Here is a 20,185-nt window from a genome sequence, read left to right as displayed (position 1 = left end):
CTCACCCCTCCCTGCAGAGCTACCCCAGCGATCTGTGCAGTCGCTGTGGGGCGTTACTCTGATTGCATTAATTTGCATGAGGAGACGTAGTGAATCAGTCGCCCAGGAAGACTTGGCCATGAATCGGGACAGGGATCGGATTGGATAGGTGAGTGCCCAAAGACTTTAGCCAGCATTGAGTCATTTGCCTTCAAACAGTGTTAAGTACACCTATTCAGGGATGACAAAGAAATGGCCAGGTGCAACTCAGACTAATCAACAGAGCAGCAGTGTGAGAACTTAAGCCACTCGAAGAGAGATAAGAAAATTCAATCAGATGATATCATTCACCTGGAAACAGAGGGAAAAGTTGGAATTGAACTAATGCTCTGTGATTGGATGCGATGCCAACCTCAGGGAGGAGACATAGCCCCTGAGTTCCTGACTTGGGATTGGATAATTGCTCCTGGATTCTGATGCCTCATGGGACCAGTTTTCAATCCACCCACATCTATAAAGCCATTCAGACATGCTTCTCGGTTTGCAATGGCCAAATTGTGTACTAATGTTGCAGTCTGATATAACAGTAATTCATTAATAATGATCCTAAGAAGCTATCCCACACTGCTCTTGCCCATGTATTTTTCTGAATCCAACATTTCTATACATATATAAAGGTGGTAAATAAATCCTAATAAATAAATAAACATAGAATTCAGAGGACTGTGTTTCTCACAATGCTAATGACTTTTATTCCACGTCTCCATACCTGTCACCTTCCAGCTCACATGCGAGCTTCACCACTGCACTCCAGTCAAATGCTCCTGGTTCCTTCTTCAGCCATGTCTCCAACTCCTGCCGATTTCGGTCTGAGTAATCTGTGGCAATGATTTCTCTGAAGGACTCACATGCTGAAAGGAATGTGTGGATAGAGGCACCAGAGCCAATTTCTATCGCAATGTCCCCATGTACACCACCTGGTTTAGAAGAATTAAAATAGGAAGTTCTGAAACAGAGCTCTGAATACATTCCCTAAAATGCCCTGAAGATGTTATGGTTAACTTTGGAGTAGTTTTGGGCCTGCAGCCTATAGGGAAGTTAGGTTAAATTAGGCTTTGCTTCCTAGCTGTTCAAACCAGTCCTGAACTGTTTGTTTTTTTTAAAGAAAATTAAGAGCACTGCAATTTGGAGCTAGACTGTTTACTTTAGGTGAGATCAAGGAACAGAAGAATCGTAATGCACTAGGTGACCTAGGTTTAGTTGAGAGCATGACAACCCAAGCTCAATTAGGCCTGCCCATGAAGTTAGGCCCATGAAGTTAGGTCATTATAGGACCATCTCATATGACTTAATCCTCATTAAGTTGGACCAATTATGGAATGCCAAGCTACTTTACTTCCGTGTTGCAGGCTGTTGTCAGCCAATGACAGGACTTACCATTGATGGTTAAGGAGACAATTCCTATATAACATGGGATTTACTGGCTATTAGTCAACATGAGAGAGGGGGACCCCCCCCCCCCCAAATATATTTTAGCTGCATAGAGAAGAGAGACAGAGAGAGACACTTGTTGGGTTCTTGAAAATGGGAAACAGGAAGAAGGGAAGAAAGAGAGAGGAACTTTGATGATGAGGTAAGAGAGAGGGAAAAGAGATAGATGCTAAACCCCAGGAAAGAGTGCAGGAGATGGACAGGAGGAAAGGAAAAGAGGTAGAATGTTGATCCTGGAATGTGGCAGTGATGTGAGTATGTCAGAAAACTGAGGGAAAATCTGGACATGCGGAAAGGGATAAAGAGACAGAGGGGCAATCCTCAATATGGTGAGGGACCTAGAGATTCAGAGGAGCAGTATTAGGGGTTTATTTTCCACAATAAAGTGCAGATATTGAAGGTTCATTTAATAAAATACTGCTAGGTTGTTGTTGTTGGGTTTTTTTTTGCATAAAATGTATTTTTATCATTATTTGATGATAAGAGAATGTTTTCCTATTCTTTTGTGGTTGTAACAGTGTATTCGTGGGGATATAAGAAATCTGACCCCACTTGTTATAATAAGCATATTGGAGACTCTAGTGTTATTTCTGTACTGATTAATTGTTCCTTTTCAATAAAACAAACTTGACATAAAATGTCTTTTTACCAATGTATCATTACTGAGTGTGAAAACATAAAAGTTAAAGCTATAATACCAAGAAATTTACTCCATTAAACAAAAATAATAGCAAATTTTTTTAAAAATGGAGCTTTATGTAATCAGTGGCTTTGAAGGACCCAGGATGGACTTTTAAATATTTAAAAAATATTTTCTGATTAAGCACAATTAAATACATGGGAAAAACTTCAATTCACAAGTTTTCCCAATTTTAGGTTTTTCTGAACAACCGTAAGGGGAGGTGGCGTGTCAGTGCCGTGAAGAATTGAAGAGAAGGTTGTGGAATCGAGGTATGCCAGGGGATGGAGCCAGGAAGCAGAGTGGGTGGGGCTGGAGGCATGTCCTAAAACCTTGTAGCTGTGATCAAATTAATTAGACCCTGTTGCACTCTGCCTCTTCCTACTTATTGGAAGAGAAAACATCTTTATCAACCCCAAAATTTTCTAATTATACTGGGTCAAGAAATATTACCATATACAGTATACTCAAATATAAAGTGAGATTTTTGGGCCAATAAAATGGTCCCAAAATGGGGGTCTTGCTTCATATTCAAGCCTCCTTCTGATGATGGTGCTTTTATCCTCCCCATCCCACCTGATGGCCAATGCTGTTATCGACCGCCCTCTTGATGTCTGGCACCACTATCCTCCACCCTTCCCCTTTGACCAGTATTGTTATTATCCACTCCCCTTCGATGACCAGCACTGCTATCTTCCTCCTGATGACTGGCACTCCTATCCTCAACTACCTACAATCCCCTGCCCCAGACCAATATGGCACTTACAGTTCTAATGCTCAGAAAACCAACACTACTGATATGTCCCCCTCCCTCCGATGATCGGCAGTACTATCCTCAGGAAGCCAACGCTATCTGCCCCCCCCCCCCCAATGACTGGCCCTCCTATCCTCCACTACCTATAATTCCCTGCTTCAGACAAACAATGTATTTACATTTCTAGTGCTCAGGAAACCAATGCTAATGCTCCATGCTTGGCTGGAAAGGGGCCTTGAGGGGCTGCGTATACTCAAGGCCTGCTGGTTCCTGCCCTTTCCAGGATTCTCAAGGGACTCAAGCAAGCCTTGAGCATAAGCAGACGCTCAAGGTCCTGCATCAGCTCAACACAGCGCATTGGTGTTCACTTCCTGTGCGATGTCAGTTTGGGGCAGGCGGGAGTGGGGAGTGGAGGATAAAAATGTCTAAGCCTATGTTCTCCAGTGCTGCCGGTGGCCTCCTCTGTATTGTTCATTTGCCACGGTCCACCCTCCCGAAGCAATTTCCTGCTTCCACTTGAGCAGATTGCAGCAAAGGAACTGTGTAGAGGAGGGCCGCAGGCAGCGCAAGAGGATCACTGCTGTGCTGGCGACTGGGTGGGAAGAGCATTTGGTGGAACCAGGGGGAGGGTGGGAGGGAGGAAGAAGGGAGAGATGCTGAATGGGTGGGGCAGAGAGTATAGGAACAGGGGCAAATGGATGGAGGGGAGAAGAAAGAGATGGTGGAACATGGATGGAGGGGAAGGCAAGAGGAAAGGGAAAGGAGATGATGCACATGGATGGAGGGAAGTGGCCTGATTTCTTGTCTCCTCTTCATTGTCTATATAATTATATAGGCCATATTATAACTTTCAGTGATACTCTTAGTGGTCTTATATTCTCTTAATCTCATGTGATCATTAATGATCTGTACACACAGCTGATCAGTTTGTTAGTTGGGTTATGTTTTGTTATATTATTTCTTTACTTTTTGTACTTGAAGCTATATCACTGACCGATTGTATATGCAATCTGCTGGGTTATCTCATAGCTACGTGGTCACTGTCTGTTATATTCTGTAACAAAAATATTAATAAAAATGATTGAACTGAAGTGGAAGGAGGGAACATATGGTGTACAAGGATGGATGGAAGTGGAGGAGAAACCAGGGAAGAGATGGTACTCATGGACAGATGGAAGTGGGAGAGAAGAGAAGAGAGGGATGGAGGAGAGGAGAAGGTAAGAGTTGGAAAGATAGATCTGAGATGGAGGCAAAAAAATGGAAGAAAACTGAATATGAAAATCAGTGCCAAAGATGTAGTGCAAAAAGTGAAAGAGTGAAAAGAAAAAGCAAATTAAAGACGGCATCTGGAAACACATCGACAACTATGGGCAGCTAAAGTCGAGCCAGCATGGCTTCTGCAAGGGCAGGTCATGCCTCACAAACTTATTATACTTCTTTGAGGGGGTAACCAGCCAGGTGGATAAAGGGGAATCCATAGATATCATTTACCTTGACTTCCAAAAAGCCTTCGACAAGGTGCCACACGAAAGACTACTAAGGAGGCTATGGAACCATGGGGTGCAAGGGGAGGTCCATGGGGTGCAAGGGGATCAAAAACTGGCTGGCGGACAGGAAACAGAGGGTTGGAGTAAAGGGACATTACTCAGACTGGCAATGGGTCACGAGCGGAGTTCCACAGGGGTCGGTGCTGGGACCGCTCCTATTCAATATATTCATTAACGACCTGGAAGCAGGAACAAAATGTGAGGTTATTAAATTTGCGGATGACACCAAACTATATCGCAAGGTCAATAACATGGAGGACTGCGAAGATCTCCAAAAATATCTGACAACACTAGAAAAATGGGCCAAAAAGTGGCAAATGAGTTTCAACATAGGGAAATGCAAGGTCATGCATATAGGGAAAAAACCCCCGATGTTCACTTACAAAATGGGGGGATCAGCGCTAGGGGTGAGCGACCTTGAAAGAGACCTGGGAGTGATGGTAGACACAACATTGAAGGCATCGGCGCAGTGTGCCACGGCCTCAAGGAAAGCAAACAGAATGTTGGGTATCATTAAGAAGGGTATCACGACCAGGACAAAGGAAGTCATCCTGCCACTGTATCGTGCTATGGTGCGCCTGCACCTGGAGTACTGTGTTCAGTTCTGGTCGCCGTACCTCAAGAAGGACATGGAGGTATTTGAGAGGGTCAAGAGAAGAGCAACTAAGCTAATAAAGGGCATGGAGGACCTCTCATATACTGACAGACTGAAAAAGCTAGGGCTTTTCTCCCTGGAAAAGCGGAGACTTAGAGGAGACATGATAGAAACCTTCAAGATCATGAAGGGCATAGAAAAAATAGACAGGGACAGATTTTTCAAATTAAGGGGATCAATAAGTACAAGGGGGCACTCAGAGAAATTGAAAGGGGAGAGGTTTAGAACAAACGCCAGGAAGTTCTTTTTCACACAGAGGGTGGTGGATACATGGAACATGCTACCAGAGGATGTGATAAACAGGAGCACGCTACAGGGGTTCAAAGAAGCTTTGGATAGGTACTTGGAAGACAAAGGGATTGAGGGGTACAGATAAGAGTAAAGGTAGATTATAGGGATGGGATTAGAGGTAAGTTACAAAATTAATCAGGGACCACTGTTCAGGCACTAGGCCTGATGGGCCGCCGCGGGAGCGGACCGCTGAGCAAGATGGACCTCTGGTCTGACTCAGCGGGGGCAACTTCTTATGTTCTAAATGCATAAGGAGGCCTTGGAAGCAGAGTTAAGAGCACAGATGGAACAAGATGATGAGAAAAATAAAGTCACCAGATAACAAAGGTACGTAAAATGTTTTTATTTTCAATATAGTGATTGAAATATGTCAATTTTGAAAATTTACATTTGTTGTGTTTATATTTGGACTGTTCAGGAAGAAATGCATTTATTTCTGTTTCTCTTGTGGTGTACTGTGTGCGGAGTCTGGCAAATTAGGGTTTCATTTGTGTACAATAGTACTTTTATTTTTGGCGTTTGTATTTCAAGAGGGTTTTTTTCTGTTTTCTGCATGTGTGGCTGAGGCCAGGTGTTCTGGTGAGGACTGAAGTCCAGAAACTTTAGTTGGCATCATGGCCCCAAGTAGGAAGATATTTGTTGGCTCTCTTTCAGTTTTTTTGGACTCGAGACAGTTGAAAAATTAGTGATTATTTATGGCATGATCCCTGACAAATGATACTCAAATTTCTAATCTCGGTTTATATTCAAGTAAACCTTTTTTCCTCTTTTTTTTTTTGGGGGGGGAGGGAAAAGGTTACCTTGATTTATATTTGGATCGGTTTATATTCAAGTATATATGGTATTTTAACCTTGATAGGTGATCAAGCATTGACAGGAAGTGCAGAAAAGAAATTCCTCCCACAGCTCAAAATTTGTCCTCAAAACCATAAACAATGTACTGAAGTTAGGCCACTAGGTATGATTGTATAGAAAGTGCCTTGAGGGGGTGATTCTTTATAGGACACCGGTCTCAGCAGATGCCTAAGAAGTGGCTGAGAATTGTAGATCAGCATCCTATACAGAACAGTGTATGCCCTAACGGACAGATGCCTAACCCCTGATTCTCTAACCTGCGCCCCTGTCACCGGTGCCGGTTACAGAATCACGCTTGCCTGATGAGGAATCCTTTGCCATTAGCTGATTATGATAAGGGAATCCCTGATCAGCTGAGCTGGCAGACCTCCCCGAAGCTGCAGTTTTGGGGAGTCCTGCCAGTTCAGCTGATTGGGGGAAAACACACCTGTCACGATAAGCTGAGTGGCTGCAGTAGGGGACCCGCAGCACCCACCTCTTAACTTCATCCTATGCCCTCTCATTGCAGAGTTTCCTTTCAAATTAAAAAGACTTGACTCATGCGCATTTACATTACATAGGTATTTAAACGTCTCTATCATATATCCCCTCTCCCGCCTTTCCTCCAAAGTATACATATTGAGATCTTTAAGTCTGTTCCCATACGCCTTATGATGAAGACCACATACCATTTTAGTAGCCTTCTTCTTGACCGACTCCATCCTTTTTATATCTTTTTGAAGGTGTGGCCTCCAGAATTGTACACAATATTCTAAATGAGGTCTCAGCAAAGTCTTACTGTATACAGGGGCATCTATACCTCCATTTTCCTACTAGCCATACCTCTCCCTATGCAACCTAGCATCCTTCTAGCTTTCACCGTCACCTTTTCAATCTGTTTGGCCACCTTAAGATCATCACATACAATCACACCCAAGTCCCACTCTTCTGTCATGCAAATAAGCTCTTCACTCCCTAATCTGAACCGTTCCCTCAGGTTTTTGCAGCCCAGAAGCATGACCTTGCATTTCTTAGCACTAAATTTTAGCTGCCAAATTTCAGACCATTCTTCAAGCTTCGCCAGGTCTTTCTTCATGTTATTCACAACATCTGGTGTGTCTACTCTATTGCAGATTTTGGTATCATCTGCAAAGAGGCAAATCTTACCCAACAACCTTTCTGCAATATTGTTTATAAAAATGTTAAAAAGAACAGGCCCAAGAACAGAACCTTGAGGCACACCACTAGTAACATCCTTTTCCTCAGTGCGATCTCCATTGATCATTACCCTCTGTCACCTTCCACTCAACCAGTTCTTCATCCAGCCTGTCACTTTGGGACCCATCCTGAGGGCACTCAGTTTATTTATTAGACGCCTGTGTGGAACACTGTGAAAGGCTTTGCTAAAATCTAAATATACCACATCTAGCGCACATCCTCTATCCAATTCTCTGGTCACCTAGTCAAAGAAATTGATCAGATTTGTCTGACAAGACCTACCTCTAGTGAATCCATGTTGCCTCCAGTCCTGTAATCCACAGGATACCAGAAACTTGACCATTCTCTGTTTTAAAAGTGTTTCCATTAATTTGCTTACCACATCCACCCTTTGCCAGTCCTCCGGTACCACTCCTGACTCTAGAGACTCGTTGAAAAGGTCAGTCAGCGGAGCTACCAGAACTTCCCTAAGTTCCTTCAGCACCCTAGGATGTACACCATGTGGCCCCATTGCTTTGTCTACCTTTATTTTAGTTAGCTCTTCACGAACACAACCCTCTGAAAATTGATTAGGGTCTATTACTCCTCCATCACTATTCACGTTTGTCTTCTACGGTCCCGCTCCCGGCGCTTCAGCCATGAACACAGAACAGAAATATCTGCTAAGCAATTCGGCCTTTTCTTTATCAGCTTCTACATATTCCTCCCCTTCACCTTTGAGTCTCACAATGCCACTTTTGCTCTTCTTCCTATCACTAATAAATCTAAAAAAAATGTCTTGTCTCCCGTTTTACCATGTCAGCTATTTTTTCTTCCATTGGCATCTTTGCTTTCCTGACTACAGATATTTTTGCCTGTCTTCCTCTTTCTAAGATCCTTTGTAGTATATGAAAGGTGACCTCTTATTTCCTTACCTTCTCAGCTACTACTTTTGAGAACCAAAGTGGCCTTCTTTTCCTCTTACTTTTACTTACTTGCCTCACAAAAAGGTTTGTCACCCTTACAATCGCTCCTTTCAGTTTTGACCACTTCATTTCCACTCCTTCCAGATATTCCCATCCAGACAATAATTCCTTGATGTAAACCCCCATCCAAACAAAGTTAGTATTTTTTTAAGTCTAGAACATTTGCTTTTGAATGAGCCCTCTCTATACCCATCTTAATATTAAACTGTACCAAGCAATGATCACTGGATGCCAGATGATCACCCACTGTAACATCAGAAACACTTTCCCTGATTGTAAGCACTAAGTCCAGTATGACCCCCATCCTGTGTGGGTTTCATTACCAACTGAGCTTGTATGCGGGGAAGGGCAGCAGAGAGCAGGAGAGTCGGGGCGGCAAGAGCAGGGCATGACAAGCTTGTTCTGTGCAGCGGAGCAGGGCAGAGAGCAGAGAAGCCTTGATCGGGGCAGAGACTAGGGCGGCCAGTGCAGGAGAATCGGGGCAGAAAGCAGGGTTATAGCACACGCGACTGGTCCTCACCAGTCACTTGTTTTTTGATCGGTCAGCCAGTCGGTGTCCCAGAAAAAAGTGTAGTGAATCACATCCTTCCTGCTTTGCATGCCTTTTCCCCTCATTTGCATGAATAGATCAGATCGGACAATGATCAGCCACCAGGTTAGTGAATCGGGTTGGAGGGAAATCCGTTCGCAAAGGGGATGCAAACCAATCGGTAGACGATTGGTTTGCTTAGTGTAACCAGGGTTGAAAGTTTAAAAGTTACCCGAGTGAGAAACCCAGGGTTTAAAGAAGATTTTAAAGGGGTTTTTGAAGCAGAGAGGATCTGGAATGTAAGCACTGTGTTTTTTCCTATTTTGAGAAGTTTGGTTTGTGTATTGTTTGTATTGGTGCAGTTTTGGTATTATGTTGCTGATTTCCTGCACAGGTTTGCTGTCCTAGTGCAGACTTGGAGATCAGCATCAGCTGTTTGAACATTCGAACTGTTAGATTTGACAGTTGGGAGGGTAACTTGGTTCTATATGGAGGTGTTTTGGCTTGTGTGGCTCTTGTGAAGGTAATTATTGATGGAGTTTTTTATCTAGAGGAAAGTTTCAGTCTATTCTGTGAGAATCTTCTGGGAAATGTTTGAGAGATTCTTTGAGTAACAAATCTTTGGTGCTGTTTTTTGGAGATGATTTTTTTAAAAGTTCCTGTAACTGATTCCTGTGAAATGTTGTGATAAACTATTGGTGAAAAAGTTTGTAAACTGCTTTGGAAACCTTTTTCTGGGAATATTTACTGTAAAGTTTTATTGAGAATTTGATTTTTTGTGTGTGTGATTTGAGATATAGGAAATTCTAGGGAGGGAAATAGTATAGGGAACATCAATTATCTGGGGTTTTTTTTTCCTAGCTTAGAAAGTATGTTAGGTATCCATGGGGTTTTTAGATTTAGGATAGGGTTTTTCTTATTGATATGGTTTTAGTTAGAGTAATAATAATAATAATAACTTTATTTTTGTATACCGCAATACCACAAAACAGTTCAGAGTGGTTTACATGAGAAGAGACTGTACATATACAGCGAAGTTAGAGTATCAGAAAACAGTTCAGAGTAGTTTACAGGAGATAAGAACTGTATTTATGCAATGAAGGTACAGAGAATTAGTTATCAAGTGTATGGTATGATGCGGTATATAAACTTAAGGTTTAGTTTAGTTTAGTTTATAAACCAGTGGCCATTACAAAATGATCCGATAACTGTTGCATGGGGGGGGTGCGAACAATGACCGTGGAAGGGGGGGGAAGGGTAGGGAGGGAGGCGAGGTTGAGATTAGTAGTTTGGTTGGGAGGGCGGGAGTTAGAGGAATTTATCAAAGAGGTATGATTTGAGAGATTTCCTGAAAGATAGGTAGGTTGGGGCAAGAGAGATGAGGGTGGTCAAGCAGTCATTCCATTTGCCAGCTTGGAAAGAGAGGGTTTTGTCCAAGAATCTTTTGTAGATGCATCCTTTTGGGGAGGGATAGGCAAACAGGTGGACATTGCGTGTTCGGTTAGAGCCTGGGAAGACGAAGTGGTGTGACAGGTATATCGGGGCTGAGCCAGATAGGGTTTTGAAGCAGAGGCAGGCGAATTTGAAGATGACCCTTGCTTCAACCGGTAGCCAATGAAGTTTTCTGTAGAAGGGGCTGATGTGGTCTGACTTTTTAAGCCCATAGAGGAGGCGGACGGCGGTGTTCTGGATGAGTCTTAGTCGTTTAATGGTTTTCTTGTAGGAGCTCAGGTATATGATGTTACAGTAATCCAGGGTATTTAGGATTAGGGATTGGACCAGCAAACTGAAGGTGGGGAGATCAAAGTAATGTTTGATAGAACGGAGTTTCCAAAGGGTGGAAAAGCATTTTTTGATCTGGGAATTGGTATGATCTTCCAAAGTGAGGCATCAGTCCAAGATGACTCCGAGAATTTTTATAGTGGAATTGATTGGATACGTTAAACTATTGAGATGCAGGGTGGTGGTCGTTAGTTTGTGGTTGGGATTTGCAAGGAAGAACTTGGTTTTTTCTGGGTTTAGTTTCAGTTTGAAGCATGTGGTCCAGCTTTCTACCATGGTGAGGACGGTTGAGATGTATTGTTCTGTCTCATGTGACAGTGAGGTGATAGGTATGATGATTGTAATGTCATCTGCGTAGATATAGGATTTCAGGTTATGGTTCGATAACAAGTGTCCCAGTGATGCCATATAGACGTTGAATAGTGATGGGGATAGGGGGGAGCCTTGGGGAACTCCGCAGGGGTTGCTCCAAGTATGGGAGAAGGTTCCGTCGTTATGGACTTGGTAGGTTCGGTTTTTTAGGAAGCCTGTGAGCCAGGTTAGTACTTGTCCAGAAATGCCAATGGAGTCGAGGCAACTAATCAGAATGTCATGGTCTACTAGGTCGAAGGCACTGCTGAGGTCAAACTGGAGTAACAGTGGGCTGTTTCCCAGTAAGAATAGTTGGAGGAGGTGATTGGTTAGTGAGGTAAGAACGGTTTCCGTACTGTAGTTAGTGCAGAATCCAGACTGGGAGTCGTGGAGGATGTTAAATTTCTCTAGGTATGACATGAGATTATAATTGACAAGTCCTTCCATGATTTTAAGGAAAAGAGGAATATTGGCGATGGGTCTGTAGTTGGAGACTACAGAGGGAGATTCTTTGGGGTTTTTGATTATTGGAGATACGAGGATGTGGCCAACTTCCTTTGGGAAGTGGCCAGTAGACAGGCAGAGGGTGACCCAGTTGAAGAGTTCAGCTTTGAAGGGAAGGGGGGCAATTTTCATGATGGATGGAGGGCAGTTATCTAGTAGGCAGTTTGATTTGGAATATTTTGAGTATAGCTTGAGAAATAGGTTTCATTCTGGGTTTTTGAAGTGAGACCAGGTCATGTCAGCAGGTGAGCCATCGTTTTCTGGAGAAGGTAGGTGGATATATGGGTAGGTGCTAGTTGTTGTGAGCGTTGTTTTCAAGTTAAGAATTTTGTTGGCGAAGTGGTCGGCTAGATTTGTCGGGGAGGGTGGTAGATCTGTGGGGGAGCTTTTATGTGGGGCGGTGTCAAATAAGGAGTTAACTAGTCTGAATAGTTTATTGGTGTTCAGGGATGGGGTATTGATAGATTGGGAGTAGTGTTTGTGGCGCTTTTCTTTGATCATTTTTTTGTATTCTGTAACTTTAATTCGCCAGCAGTGTCTGTCAGTGTTTGTGCCTGATTTGCACCAGGTTCTTTCTAGTTTGCGTACTTCTCGTTTGAGGGCGAGTAGGTCAGCGTCAAACCAATTAGCAGAGGAGCGGTGTATTTTCTTGCAAAGTTTCAGTGGAGCAATGTCGTTTAGGATCTTATTGCTGAAATTGTTCCAGTCTGAGATGAAATTAGGGTCAAGGTCTGGGGTGGATGTTGGGTTGTAGTGGGACCAGAATTCTTCAGGGTTAAGTTGGCCTCTATACCATATTGTTTTTTCTTTGTGGATGGTTCTTGGTTGTTTTTTGGTTTGTTTTTTGAGCCAGTGTAATTTGAAATTGCATCGGAGGTGGTCAGACCAGGGGGTGGTGGTCCAGTTTTCTTCTTTAAGGTATATGCTGGGGATTGAAGGGGTATTGAGGAGGAAAGAGATCAGATCTAGGTGATGGCCTTTGTCGTGGGTTTTTGTAGGGTGTGGTTTAGAGAAACCTAGGGATGTTAGGAAGGAGAGGAGATCGGCCACGTTGGAATTCTCTTCCTGTTCAAGGTGTAGATTGACGTCGCCTGCGAGAAGATTGTGAGTGCCCGCGACGGAATTTGTGAGGAGGAATTCGTAGAAGTCTTCTTTGGCTTGGTTCCATTTGCTGGGAGGGGTGTAGAATAGAGTAATGGTTAGATTGTCTTTACAGTCAGCTTTGGAGATTTTGCAGGAGAGGATTTCCAGGGCGTTGGTCAGTTTGGAATCGAGGATTTGGAAATGGAAGTGGTCACGGAGGATTATGGCTAGTCCGCCTCCTCTTCTAAAGTTTCTTGATAGTGGAATGATTTTGTAGTTTGGAGGGAGTAGGTCTCTGATGATGGTGTCCTGATCGGAAATTAGCCATGTTTCGGTGAGGAGTAGGATGTCGAGGTGGGTTTCTTCTAGCCAGTCCTTAACCAGTTGGGCTTTGTTTCTAGCTGAGCGAATGTTCAGATAGGCACAAGAGTAGTAGGTTGGTTTCAGGAAGAGAGAGTCTGCTAGCAACATCGCGCCAATGTGGTACCCCTACACAGAAAGGACAGAAAGCCTCAAATACCCATATCTGGGAAAAAAGAACTGTACAGAGGGGAAGTAGAATTTCATTGTCTAGATTTGATATACAGCATTTGTTTATTAAATTTTGAATCCGTGGTGCTTCTTTTTATCTTTTTTTATTATATGTTTAATAAATATTTTTATTTTACTATTATTATTTTACTATTATTATTTTTTTTATGTAAATCACTCCTTCTCCTGGAGAAAGGTATGAATTTAACCCTTGGTGTTCACGACTACAATACAAATCTTGTTTCAAGAGGGATACTTTTTACCTCAGTCTGAGAAGGAGGGGGTTACATATGTGAATCTAACCCTTGGTCTATTTATGTTTCGCATTTGTAGCTGAAGCTAGGTATTCTGTTATCAGCAAATATTTTTGTAGGGATATTTTGCCATCTGGCTTGCTCAATTTTTCCAGTATGTGTTTGTTGTTCTAGGGCTTATTGCAATATTTGCATTTTAATTTCAACAGACATCACAGTGTCTTATCAGGCATTACCAACTCTTAATCCAGTTATTCTTTAATGTGGTTAATAACAGGGAAGGGAAAACAAAACACTTACAATTCAGATGTGCAGACAGAGTCCAGGGAGGAACAGCTGGAAAGATCAGCTACCCGCTGGCTGGTCATGTGTAAATACACCATGAATTACTGAGGTTTGAGAGCATAAGCAGCAGAATTACTGATTCAGTGTGGAGAACTTTCGAAGCTATTCAGAGATACTGGAGCTCATAACCACGCTGTCTTATTCTCCTCATAGTACATACAGATACATATGATGGGAAGGACACAAAACAACTCCTCAATCCTCACTTAGAGGCCAGTGAAGCCATCAAAAGAACTCCACAAGGCATTGGGAGCATGGAACATGTGCTCAGACAGGACCAGTCAGAGAGAACTACAGAACCATAGGGAAATAGACAGCTTATTCTGCAAACGGGCGTCCCGATTGTAGGCAGCCAATCGGAACACACGTTTTTAAAAACAAAATCTCCCCAAGGCAGGATGCCTACACTTTAGGCATTTGTTGCGAGTCTAGGGTTGGCCTTAGGCACCTGGGCCAATCAAGGTCTTAGGCCTCTTTCCTGGAGCATCTTGGGATGTACTGGGTGTTGCCTAAGACTCTAATTGGCCCAGATACCAAAGAAATGATCTTTGGTATTTGGGCCAATTGGAGTCTTAGGCCATGCTCAGTGCATCCCAGAAGGAGGTCTATAGCCCTGATTGGCCCAGGTGCCTAATGCCCCTTCTATGGGAGGGGTCTTAAACACCTGGGCCAATCAGGGCCTGATCCCAGGATATACCAGGAAGGGGTAGGCCCACCATTTTGAAGAGACAGGCCTGAAGGCCAGAGGGAATAGACATCCCTCCAGCTGGCATTTACCACTGTGATGGTCCAGTAAGCACAGTTAGAGACCACTAGCTACAGGGTGCATTGTTTACATATCTTAAGTAAACTGTTCTTACTGAAAGTGGGGCAGAGCACTGCTCTATAGTTTGGTTGCATTCTTTATACCTTTGGGCAACTGCCTGACAAGGGACCTCCTCACCCTTCTCTCTGAACAAAGTTCTATGAGGATCCCTTTTTTGGGTACCTTAGGGATTGCTATCTCTTCCTTCATGTCAGGCAGCAGATGGCCTTGAGACACCCCTGAGCAAGGCTACAAGTTCTTGCATATAATAGTGTAAACCTAGAACTGGAACTGTCTCGTATTATGAATCTGGTACTAGGCGGCATCCCTAGCTGAAAGTTCCTACAAGACCTGTCAGACATAAAATCCTCCCTGTTTATACTCACACTATGAGTTGCCAGAGGATGTCTTCTTTAGAAAAGCATTTTTATAGGAAAAACTTCAGAGCAGCCCAGAATCTCTAACTCAGGTTTGTCCAACCTATAGACCGTGGGCCAAAATCCAGCCCACCAAGTGCTTTTTTTCCAGTCCCTGGAAGCCTGGCGATTCTTAAGAACATAAGAACATAAGAAATGCCTTCACCGGATCAGACCCCAGGTCCATCTTGTCCGGTGATCCGCACACGCGGAGGCCAAGCTAGGTGATCCCTAATGGACACCTTGTTCACCCGTATCCCTCAATGTGATTTGCAAGAAGGTGTGCATCCAACTTGCCCTTGAATCCCAGAATGGTGGTCTCTGCCACAACCTCCTCCGGGAGAGCATTCCAAGCGTCCACCACTCGCTGTGTGAAGCAGAACTTCCTGACATTAGTCCTGAGTCTGCTGCCCCTCAGTTTTAGTCCATGACCTCTTGTTCGAGTCACTATTGACAATGTGAATAACGAAGTTCCTTGCTCTATTTTGTCGAAACCTTTTAGTATTTTAAAAGTCTCTATCATATCCCCTCGCAGCTTTCTCTTCTGGAGGGTGAACAATCCCAATTTTTCGAGGCGTTCTTTGTAGCTCAAATTCTCCACACCTTTTATTAGTTTTGTGGCTCGTCTCTGCACCCTCTCCAGCAGGGTTATATCCTTCTTTAGATAGAGAGACCAGTGTTGGACACAGTATTCCAAGTGTGGTCTGATCATTGCTCTATAAAGCGGCATTATGACGCCCGCCGATCTACTCGTGATGCCCTTTTTTATCATGCCCAACATCCTGTTTGCTTTCTTTGCCGCTGCTGCACATTGAGCCGACGGCTTCAGTGTCCTGTCTATCAGTACCCCCAGGTCCCTTTCTTGTTCGCTCTTGCCCAATGTTACACCTAACATTTTATGTTCTTGTTCTTGGTTTTGTCTGTCCAGATGCATCACTTTGCATTTTTCTATATTAAATTTCATCTGCCACTTTTCCGCCCATTTTTCCAGTTGGTTCAAATCTCTTTGAAGTGCATCTCTGTCCATTTTCGACCCAACTGCCCGACATAGTTTTGTGTCATCTGCAAACTTGATTATGTTACTTGTTGTTTCCTCTTCTAGGTCATTTATGAAGATATTGAATAAGATGTGCCCAAGAACCGAGCCCTGGGGCACGTCGCTCGTCACTTTCTCCCAGTCCAAGATCTTCCCATTTATGCCCACCCTCTGCAATCTGTTCTCCAGCCATTTGCCTATCTATCGTAGTATATCCCCTTCTATTCCATGGCTTTGTAGTTTCCTCAGAAGCCTTGCGTGTGGTACCTTGTCGAATGCTTTGTGGAAGTCCAAGTATACGATATCCACCGGTTCTCTGCTATCAATTTGTTGATTCAGCTTCTCAAAAAATTGAAGCAAATTTGTCAAACATGACTTCCCCTTCCTGAAACCGTGTTGACTAGCTCTCATCAGGTCATGATTATCCAGGTGCTGCACTATGCTATCCTTAATTAGGGCTTCAACCATCTTCCCAGGAACTGATGTAAGACTCACAGGTCTGTAGTTTCCTGGTTCTCCCCTTGATCCTTTTTTGAAGATTGGGATGACATTTGCTATCCTCCAGTCGTCTGGTATTTGCCCGGTTCTAATTGACAAGTTAGCTAGGGATTGTAACAGTTCTCCGATTTCTACCTTAAGCTCCTTGAGCACTCTCGGATGAATTCCATCTGGTCCAGGGGATTTATCACTTTTTAGTTTGTCGACTTGATAGTATATCATGTCCAAATCCACATTCACTGTGGTGAGGCTTTCCTCAACTTCTCCCTTGAATACTTTCCCTGTTTCAGGTATTGATGTAGTATTCTCCTTGGTAAAAACAGACGCAAAGAATGAATTTAGCCTATCTGCAATCTGTTTGTCTTCCTTGATGTACCCTTTTCTTCCTTGGTCGTCGAGTGGGCCCACTGCCTCTTGTGCTGGTTTTTTTCCTTTTATGTATCTAAAAAAGGGCTTGAAGTTCTTGGTTTCTTGCGCAATTTTTTCCTCATAGGCCTTTTTGGTATCTCTAACCGCCTTGTGACATTTCTTCTGGTCGACTTTGTGACTGTTCCAGGCCTCTGTTTGTTCATGTTTCCATTTTTTAAATGAGTTCCTCTTTTCCCTTATCGCATCCTTCACCTCCTTAGTTAGCCAAGCTGGTTCTCCTTTGTTCTTATTTTTCCTTCCTTTGGATATCTGCGGGATGTAGAGATTCTGTGCTTCAGTGATGGTATTCTTTAGTAGAGACTATGCTTGTTCAACCGTTTTGAGTTTGTCCATCCTTTTCTTGAGCCGTTTTCTTACCATGGCTCCCATGCTGTCATATTTCCCTTTTCTGAAGTTAAAGGTTGTGGTTTGGGTCTTGGTTCGTTTCCCCTTCCCGATGCTGATTTTAAAGTTGATCATGCTGTGATCGCTCGTCCCCAGCGGGACCGTAACTTCTACTTCTGATGTCCTTCCAGTTATGCCATTCAGGACCAAGTCCAAAGTTGCCGTTCCTCTTGTCGGTTCTCCCACCATTTGTTCTAGGAAGCAGTCCCCTATCATTTCCAAAAATTTTGTTTCCTTGCCGCAGTTTGAGGTTCCAAGGTTCCAGTTTATCCCTGGAAAGTTGAAGTCTCCCATGATAGTTACATTACCCATTTTACATCTATGGTTGATTTCCTACATCATTTCAGCATCTGTTTCCTCCGTCTGTCCTGGGGGTCGGTAGAAGAGTCCAATTTTTGTGTCTGCTTTGTATTGTCTAGGAATCTTAATCCAGAGAGACTCCAGTTTTTCTTTTTCTTCCGTCTTCCCTTCTCTGATAGACTCTACTCCTTCATGGACATAGAGGGCAATACCTCCCCCTTTTTGTCCTATTCTATCTCTTCTGTACAGTTTGTATCCCTGCAGAACTGTGTCCCATTCATTTTCCTCGTTCCACCATGTTTCTGTAATTCCAATGATATCTAGTTCTTCTCGTCTTGCTAGTGCTTCCAGTTCCCCCATTTTGTTTCTCAAGCTTCTGGCATTCGTGTACATACATTTGAGCTCCTTTCATGCTACTTTCTTGGGCTTTTTAGACTTCGCATCCCTTTTTGCATCTATTTGCTCTCTTTTTGGATCTATTTGCGCTCTTTTTCTGTCGGTTTTGGTTTCAACATGCTCATCCCCTTTAATCGTGCAGTTGCTTGTAGTGCCATCTTTGGAGTCACCTGATGCCCGGGCCATCGACTGGTTGTCGACTGTCGGCTCTCCCCTGATCTTTAGTTTAAAGCCTTCTCAATGGACTTCTTCATGTTTTCAGCCAATACTCTCGCTCCTTGCGTGGTGAGGTGTAGGCCGTCCTTCCTATAGTATCTGCTTCTTCCCCAGAATGCCGTCCAGTTTCACACGAAATCGAAACCTTCCTCATCGCACCATTGTCTCATCCAGGCATTTATTGCTCACAGCTCATCCTGTCTCTTTCCATCTGCTCTCGGTACCGGGAGGATCTCGGAGAAGGCCACTTTCACCTCCCTGACCTTGAGTTTTCTTCCGAGTGAGCGGAGCTGGCCCTTCATTTCTTCACTGTTGTACTTCCGTCCACTCACATCATTGGTCCCCACGTGGATAAGCACGGCAGTGTCCTCTCCTCCTGCACTATCAATGATCCTGGTGATTCTGCTGGCCACGTCCTTCACTCTTGCACCAGGCAGGCAGGTGACCAGTCTATCTTCTCTTCCTCCTGCGATGTGGCTGTCCACGTTGCATATAATCGAATCTCCAACGATGATCCCTATCTTTGTTGTTCGGGGATTCTTAGGGGGTCGTAGGTCCTTGTCCATGGTGTAGAACCTGTCTTCCATCTTTTGGGGTGCATCTCCAGATGGGCTCTCATTTCTTCTAAGTGTGAGGTCTGCCTCGACCTCCACTTCAGCCTCTTCATCCAATGTAGTGGTACCTTCTTCCATATCGCCTGGGCCCTCTTCCTTGGTACTGATCTCAAGCCCTGGGATCTGCACATGTTGCTGGTGGGCGTCCTCGATGAATCTCTCCAAATCCTCGATCACATCTCTGGTACTGGACTCCCCTAGCAACTTCTTCTGCTTGCGATTTTCTTCTGTCATGGCGAGGTGGTGCTTACAGTAGGATTTTTGCTTCCCCACTGTGACTTGACCCTCAGTAAGCTTGAGTCTTGTAGTGACTAAGGTTTGGATTGGTCTTGCAGTTTCAAGTCTCAGGAGACTTGAAACAGCCAAGATCAGCCTGAATTTCTGGCAGCATTTGACTCAAGCCTGCAGAAAGCTGTGTCACAGTGGGAAATAGGAATCCCACCGTCTCTTCTACAAGCGAAGCCAGGTAAAGTTAGAAGTGGGAGTGCTTGAGAGAGAGAGAAAAAACTGGATGAAGGTTAAGAGGGAGAGACTGAGTGAAGGCCAGGGAGGGGACAATGAAACGTCATATATTTCTACTATCTGATGACAAATATAAACACACAAAAAAAGAGCTAACAACCCCACGGTAAATAACACCAAGAAGAAAAGTAGGGAGAGAACTGTACACATCAACATGTGGCGATGTTGAATTTCAAATAATTTACTGAATACAACATACGTACAAATGAATGTCAGTCCATATGGCATATCTTTTTAGACCCTTAGTCTATCTTGTAAATTCTTTCAGACTCTGTTATAAGAGGATATGCTATATGGACTGATATTCACTTGTACATATGTTGTATTCAATAAATGATTTGAAACTCAACACTGCCACAGGTTCATGTGTACAGTTTCTCACCCCCCCCCCCCCTTCCTCTTTTTTCTTCTTGGTGCCACTATCTGATGAAACATGCAGCAAAATACGACACTGCATGTTTTGGCCCTCTGAATATTACATATAAAATGTGGCCCCCGAAAGAAAAAAGGTGGGACAAGCCTGCTCTAATTGAATTGATACTTCTAGCCCTACAAGGGTAAAAGATAGTACCACCCACCTGAGGTAAATGTTTTAAACAAATTTTTCAGGATAAACTGCAGGTAGCCATCAGAAAAAAAAATCCCTGATCCTGCACCATAGCGTGCCTCCAGATATTCCTTGGGGTTAAAATGCTCCTGGTAATTAGTGGTGCTGAAGTCTGCTTCCATTCTGTCCTTTCAGAGCCTGGCAAACTCTTTGTCCCTTTGCTCTGCAGC

General features: G+C 43.6%; 1 protein-coding gene across 1 annotated transcript in view; it reads right to left on the bottom strand.

The window, feature by feature from the left end:
- The window catches only part of LOC117347334 (nicotinamide N-methyltransferase-like), a 28,588-nt gene extending 8,403 nt beyond the window's left edge, over positions 1-20,185 (bottom strand). The window contains exons 1-2 of the mRNA XM_033918129.1: positions 19,987-20,185; positions 749-956 (exon numbers count right to left, since the gene is read on the bottom strand). Coding sequence (XP_033774020.1) covers positions 749-956; positions 19,987-20,137 — 359 coding nt within the window. The 5' untranslated portion in view covers positions 20,138-20,185. The remainder of the gene's footprint in view (positions 1-748; positions 957-19,986) is intronic.

The sequence above is a fragment of the Geotrypetes seraphini genome, chromosome 13 (genome assembly GCF_902459505.1).
Source record: "Geotrypetes seraphini chromosome 13, aGeoSer1.1, whole genome shotgun sequence".
In the NCBI taxonomy this organism is placed as follows: Eukaryota; Metazoa; Chordata; class Amphibia; order Gymnophiona; family Dermophiidae; genus Geotrypetes; species Geotrypetes seraphini.
Note: the sequence above shows the minus strand (reverse complement) of the source record. Positions and strands in the feature narration are given on the sequence as shown.